This window comes from Triticum aestivum, chromosome 5A, assembly GCF_018294505.1.
Source record: "Triticum aestivum cultivar Chinese Spring chromosome 5A, IWGSC CS RefSeq v2.1, whole genome shotgun sequence".
Taxonomy (NCBI): Eukaryota; Viridiplantae; Streptophyta; class Magnoliopsida; order Poales; family Poaceae; genus Triticum; species Triticum aestivum.
In genome coordinates, this window is record NC_057806.1 from 583,442,759 (window position 1) to 583,450,344 (window position 7,586).

Here is a 7,586-nt window from a genome sequence, read left to right on the forward strand (position 1 = left end):
GGCTCCGGAGAGGGGGATTCGTCGCCGTCGTCATCATCAACCATCCTCCATCACCAATTTCATGATGCTCACCGCCGTGCGTGAGTAATTCCATCATAGGCTTGCTGGACGGTGATGGGTTGGATGAGATTTATCATGTAATCGAGTTAGTTTTGTTAGGGTTTGATCCCTAGTATCCATTATGTTCTGAGATTGATGTTGCTATGACTTTGCTATGCTTAATGCTTGTCACTAGGGCCTGGGTGCCATGATTTCAGATCTGAACCTATTATGTTTTCATCAATATATGAGAGTTCTAGATCCTATCTTGCAAGTCTATAGTCACCTACTATGTGTTATGATCCGGCAACCCTGAAGTGACAATAATCGGGACCACTCCTGGTGATGACCGTAGTTTGAGGAGTTCATGTATTCACTATGTGCTAATGCTTTGTTTCAGTTGTCTATTAAAAGGAGGCCTTAATATCCCTAAGTTTCCAATAGGACCCCGCTGTCACGGGAGGGTAGGACAAAAGATGTCATGCAAGTTCTTTTTCATAAGCACGTATGACTATATACGGAATACATGCCTACATTACAGTGATGAATTGGAGCTAGTTCTGTGTCCCCCTATGTTATGACTGTTACATGATGAACCGCATCCGGCATAATTATCCATCACTGATCCGGTGCCTACGAGTTTTCCATATACTGGTTTACGCTTATTTACTTTTCCGCTACTACTGTTACAATCACTACAAAATACCAAAAACATTACTTTTGTTGTCTTTGCTTTTGTTGCCGTTACCACTACTATCATATTACTTTGCTACTAAATACTTTGCTGCAGATACTAAGTTTCCAGGTGTGGTTGAATTGACAACTCAGCTGCTAATACTTGAGAATATTCTTTGGCTCCCCTTGTGTCGAATCAATAAATTTGGGTTGGATACTCTACCCTCGAAAGCTGTTGCGATCCCCTATACTTGTGGGTTATCAGGGCCCAGAGATACCTCTGCGACAATCGGAGTGACAAATCCTAATCTCGGTCTATGCCAACTCAACAAGTACCATCGGAGACACTTGTAGAGCACCTTTATAATCACCCAATTATGTTGTGACGTTTGGTAGCACACAAAGTGCTCCTCCGGTATTCGGGAGTTGCATAATCTCATAGTCAGAGGAACATGTATAAGTCATGAAGAAAGCAGTAGCAACAAACCAAACGATCATCGTGCTAAGCTAATGGAATGGTTCAAGTCAATCACATCATTCTCCCATGATGTGATCCCATTAATCAAATGACAACTCATGTCTATGGCTAGGAAACTTAACCATCTTTGATTCAACGAGCTAGTCAAGTAGAGGCATGCTAGTGACACTCTATGTGTCTATGTATTCACACATGTATTAAGTTTCCGGTTAATACAATTCTAGCATGAATAATAAACATTTATCATGATATAAGAAAATAAATAATAACTTTATTATTGCCTCTAGGGCATATTTCCTTCAAGTGAGGCTTGTGGTTACAAGAGTCCTACTACGATCCGACTGACCTAAGAGTCCAACTGGATCTTGAGTTGTCGCATTGCTCTCGAAGTTGAGAGTTCTTTTAAAAGCTAACCTATCAGCATACTGAACAACCTGGGCCGCAGGGTGGCCTGCTAGGCCCTGAGGTCGGCATGGTGGGCTCAATTTTTGTTTTCCGGCATACCCCTGGTACAACCCCAACTGAGCAGCAGGTTCGACATCTACTACAAAAAAGACAATTCACTTTGTAACCACGTCTCTGCCAGGCAATGTGTGCAATAGCTGAGAGCGGACTAAATGGATATGTAATCCAAGACAAGAGTAGAGCGCACAATTATATGACAACTAGTGTATGGTATAAATTTTTTCAAACATGCACCAACATATGTGTCATTTTTATATTATAAGAACAATGCGATGAGAAGACAGAAATTAAAAAATTGCCTCGTAGATAATAGACAAAAATAGAATTTAAACAACAAATAGAACGAGAAAACATGCTAGGCTACATTAACCAAAACACAATGAAGCAATAATTGAAAAATCTAGCTATACCAAGGTGAGCACGAGTCAATTTTCAAACACTTTACCATATCTAGCCATGCTGTTGGGGCATCCTTTGAGTACTTTGACGTAGAACAAAATCATCAAGCACACTATGTAGGTAAGGGCATTTTCCAGGAAGACCCGCAAAACATCGGTATATGTCCGGCCGTCCAATGGGAATCTGTATTAGTCCGCGAAGCTGTCCGGACGTCCAAATTCCAGTATTTTGGAGACAAACATGGGGAGTTTTGCCGCTTTGTCTGATTTAATATTATTTGAAAGATCAGATAGTATCCTATTATTATTATAGGAATTACCATAATTATTAGAGGAATTTCTGGGAAACGGTTTGGCATTGAAATTACCCCTATAAACGTTGTTGTTGAAATTATTTCTAGAGATAAAATTCACATCAATGGAATCATTATTTTGCTCAATCAAATTAGGTAATGGCACATCATTAGGATCAACATGGGCACTTTTACTAGCAACCATTTTCATAAGAGCTTCCATTTTATCACTCAAAGTATTAATTTTTTCGACAGAGTTTACCTTTTTACTAGTCGGAGCTCTTTCAGTGTGCCATTGAGAATAATTTGTCATAATATTATCAAGGAGTTTTGTAGCTTCTCCTAATGTGATTTCCGTAAAGGTACTGAAAGTGCAACTAATCCCCGGGTGATTTTGGTAATTCATAACAACATATATAGCCCATTGAACTAATATCTGTTCAAGATAAATATTTCAGGATGTTCGGTGATTGGCATGGCATGGAATAGAGATGTGGACCCCTCAAAATGCTAAGGACAAAGATGGGCAAAAGCTCAAGATTCTTCATTTCTATTTAAGTGATCCAAGATCACATTGAGTCCATAGGAAAGCCAATAGTATTAAAGGGGATGAGGTGTTGCTTAATGGTCTACTTTCTCAAAGTGCTTAGTAATATTGCTTCAAACCCCTCAGCTACTTTCTACATCAAAATATGTCCAAACCCCAATTCCAAACTCGGCCGCACCAATTCTTTCTACCTGGAGCCACCGAGTTCATTTGACATAGCCACTGCCAGAAACCCTAACGATGTGAGTCAAGTGTTAACTTGCAAATGGGACAAAAATGGGTCGACCCAATTGCATATCGAGGGTGGACTTGCAACTAAGAAAAAAAGGCGGGCATCTCAATTTCATGTCAGGGGTGGAGTTACAACTCGGGACAAAAATGGGTCGCGCCTCCCCTTGCCTGTGGAGGGTGGACTTGCAATTCAGACAAAAAATAAGTTAGACGCAGTTATGCATTAAGGGTGAACTTGCAACTGTGACAAGAAAAGGACGCCCCATAGTTGCATGTCGGGGGTGTAGTTGCAACTGGACAAAAATGATTGGACACCGGTTACGTGTAGAGGGTGGATTTGTGACTAGGACATAAATGTGGTTCGGGCCTAGTTGGGTAACAAGGGCAGACTTTCAAATGAGACAAAAAGGCGGGGGCCCCAGTTGCATGTTGGGCGTGGAGTTGCAACTAGGAGGAAAATTCGCCTTCAGTAGCGTGTGGAGGGTGAATTTACAAATGGGGAAAAAATGGACTGGTCCTAGTCAGGACAAAAACATTTGCATGATAGTAGTGGAGTTGCAACTAGGACAAAAAAGGATGGGCCCAGTTACATGTCGAGGGCAGGTTTGCCAACAAGGCAAAAATGGGTCGAACCAGATGCGAGTCGAGCACAAGTAAGATCATGTCTCTTTCATAGAGCATGTCACTTTGACACAGGACTTAAAAAGGGAATAGAAATAGGCAACGACAAGTAATATAGCTTGTCTCTTCGCTTCTACAACGCATGCCACAGAAATGGCCCGCAAGAGCGTGGACATAAAAATGCTAGACAAAAAAACACAAGTGCAACGTGAATGCCTCAACAAGTGAACAAAATAGAACAAGGCGACACGGGAATACATCGGCTGACGACGCAAGATCAAGAGTTTGCGCGAAAATTAGAGCATCAAGATACAACGTAGATAAGACATTACTAAATCACATCTTGATGAAGTTTAAAAGTAACAAGAGACATTTGTCAAAATGAACGGAGAAGGCACCAACCGTGATATAGCTCGTCTTTTCTTGTCTCTTCGATTTTTTCGTCATGGCCTAGAAACGACACAGCGAAACGGGCTGCCACCAGCACACCGCGCTAATGGGCCAATAAAAGTGAAACCAAACAAGCCGACAAAAGGATGCACGACAAAAAAATTGGTGACCAGGCGGGGGGTTGAGCGCTTGCACGAAAATTATAAAACTAAATCGAATGGTGGCAATTTGGATGAGACACCATTCCATATAAAAAATCAGAAATTTAAAAGGTGTTCAAGAACTTGATTTTTTCAAATTATATAAAAAAATACTCAAAAAAGTATTATTCATGAGTATGAAAAAGGTAAAACAAAAGAAATTGAAAAAAATAAAAAGATAGAAAAAGAAAAAAAATAAAGGAAGCCCGGATAGAGAAAATGAAGAAGAAAAACAAGGTAACTCACAAGTGTTTTTTATATAAAAACATGGCTCAGAAGATGAAAATATGGCTCATAAGTAATTATTATTTTTTGTGAGAAAGAACTAATTTTCTCGAGAAGAAAATCTTCTCAAATTCTTCAACGAATGAATGCACGAAGAAGACAAATAGGCCATGGATAGATATGATGGGGCATAGAGAAATCTCACGCGAGTAAATGTGTATTGCAACCCTCGCTCTTCTATTCTCAATGACTCCCATCTTCACACACAAAAAAGAACCAGAGTCAAAGATCTAAAGTCCCTCCCAATGCTCCACCTTATACAGATGCTAAGGCTGTCATGTAGGCAAAAAATCTTATGTGGCAAGATAATTAAGAATAAAGAGATAAGTGTGATGACCTTAGAAAAAAAACAATACCAAGCGCGAGAACCTAGGCAAAACATTTAAATAAAAGAATCTCACCAATACATGAAGAACTTTAGTTGCAAAATCATTAAATGAAGGATGCTTAGCACTAATAAGTTAAGTACCTATGTATTGGAAGTTTTAGTTGCTAAAGTTTTAATGTGCTTAGCACCTCATGTAAGTACCAATGCATTAGAAGTAGCCTAAAAGAAAGCACAGTCCAAGAAAACATACAAGTTATCAATGGCCCACGCAGACATCCCATCGTGCAGTCACAGAAACGTTGAAAATAGCCCACAACCTAATGTAAAAAAAGACATAAAGCCCGTGGCTGACAACACAACAAAAGATAAAACACGAGCCAGAAAGCCACGTGAAACAAGAACGCATCGGCATGAGGAAATAGCACGAATATGAAAGTTCTATGTAATGGTTGTAGATTTAGATGTAAGTTAACTATTTCACATCTAATGTAGAGTAGCAATTTCAGGCTAAGAATAGCTATTCCTTTTAATATGATTTTCTCCCCTTATAACAGGCACTTAGTGAAAGAAAACAAAAACAAATCATCATCATCATGAAACTAAATTACACTGAGCGTGAGGCTATGACTATGAGTCCCCGTTGCTGCGAACCCTCGAGGCATTAGCCTCAGTCAGATCGTCGATCACGCGGTGTAAATCGCGCCACGACGACCCGTTCTCGCTGACCGCGGCACGCGCCTTCTCAGCCAGCTCCCCTGCTCTTGCCCTCATCTTATCCCACCGCTCTCCGCCCTCCATGAACCCGGCCACCGCCCGACCGATCGCCTCTGCTGGCACGGTGTCCGCGTCCTCCACTCTCACGTTGCGCTTGCCGCCGTCCCACAAGCGCGCGCCGAACGTCGCCACCTCGGTGACCAGCCGCTCGTTGATGAACTGCTCGAACACCAGCGGCCACGTCAGCACCGGCAAGCCTGCCGACGCCGCCTCCAGCACCGAGTTCCACCCGCAGTGCGTCAGGAACGCGCCCACCGACGGGTGGGCCAGCACCGCCAGCTGCGGTGCCCACCCTCGGACGACCATGCCGCGGTCGGCAACGCGCTGCTCCCATCCCTCCGGCACCCACAGGCCGTCGGAGTCCTCGGAGCGGACCACCCACAGGAATGGCTTGTTCGAGGCCTCCAGCCCCAGCGCGAGCTCGCGGATCTGGCGCGCTGAGAAGCAAGCCCAGCTCCCGAAGCAGGCGTACACCACCGATCGGCTCGGCTTGGTCGATAGCCACTCTAGACAGTCCACGTTGCCATCGCCGCCCCGGTGCACGGCGGAGTCCAACGGCAGGCTGACGGGGCCGACGAAGTAGGCGCGGCGCGCGTCGACGCGTCTGTACTCGTCGCAGTATGTTTTTTCGAGGTCGGCGAAGGTGTTCACGATCACTCCGAAGCCGGCGAGCTGGGCCGCCTTGATGTTGTCCCACTCCATAGAAAGAACAGCGTCCTGGAGGAGGAACTCCGGGAGCTCCGACGGCGGGATGGCGATCTCCTTCCCTGGCATCCCCGGCACGATGACTGACGGGGCGGCAACGCCGTCCCGGATTATGTCAGAGCGGATGGCGTAGAGGTTGTTCATGGCGAGTTGCGCGAAGATGCCGACGGGGTGGAACGTGAGGCGCGGGACGCCCATCTTCGCGGCTATGCCCGTGACCCACCAGAAGGGCACATCGGCGACAACGGCGTCGGGGCGGTGCTCCAGGAGCAGCTTCTCGTGAATCGGCTGCGAGAGGTCGACGGCGCGGAACACCCGCCAGGCGTCGTGTTGGGCGACGGTGCCGAGGCACTCCACCCCGCTCTCCAGGCCGACGTCCGGGAACGGGTAGCGGAGCAGGCGCACCGCGTGCCCCGCGTCCACGGCGCGCGTGACCGTGGTGGCGATCAGCGCCGCGTTGGCCGGCGTCACCACCATCGTGGCCTCCACCTCCGCCGGCCGCGCCGCGGCCATGCGGCACGCCAGGTCGGTCATCGGGATGAGGTGCCCCCGCGCGAAGAAGGGCAGGAAGAACACCCGCAGCGGGCGCCTGCCGCCATCACTGGCGGCGCTCATGCCCGCAGCAGCCTCCATTGAAGGAGAGGTAGAATAGGAACTGCGCTGCGCGGACAAGATCTCACGACCGCTCCCAGATCCGTGAATATCTCCCGAATATGGCCATCCCTAACGCTATGCGCGCGCAACGCCAGTCTCGCTCGCACAAATCGCATGGGATCCGAGCCAGCTTGCCCACCAGGTCTCAGGCCTGAAAATCGTTCCTTCTTTTTTCCAAACCGGTGTACAGCCCGAATACAATCGCATCATATTATTCCACCATACACCCCCACTGGAACGAGATGACATTTCAAAAAAATGTTTCCCAACGTGGAGGAGTCGCTGCATCTGAAGAATTCCATTTAGAGAGATGATGGTTTTTTCAACATTTGCTATTCCTATGGACTGTTTCTGCAATTTGCGATTTTATTTTGTACCGTGAAACTGGAATAACAGATGGGTGTGGGATTTTTTGCAATAGCCGAGAACGTTACCACGAAATGCGAAGAGCTTCACATAGACTTTTGGCATGCCTTTAGTTAGTGAAAAAAAAACATGAAAAC

The 7,586-nt window shown here is 45.7% G+C and overlaps 1 protein-coding gene across 1 annotated transcript; it reads right to left on the reverse strand.

Moving 5' to 3' along the window:
- Positions 1 to 5,340: 5,340 nt before the first annotated feature.
- LOC123107811 (UDP-glucose flavonoid 3-O-glucosyltransferase 7-like) lies at positions 5,341 to 7,381 on the reverse strand. The gene has a single exon (XM_044529722.1). It carries the CDS (start codon positions 7,060 to 7,062, stop codon positions 5,578 to 5,580), a length of 1,485 nt encoding a protein of 494 aa, XP_044385657.1. The 5' UTR covers positions 7,063 to 7,381; the 3' UTR covers positions 5,341 to 5,577.
- Positions 7,382 to 7,586: the final 205 nt, after the last annotated feature.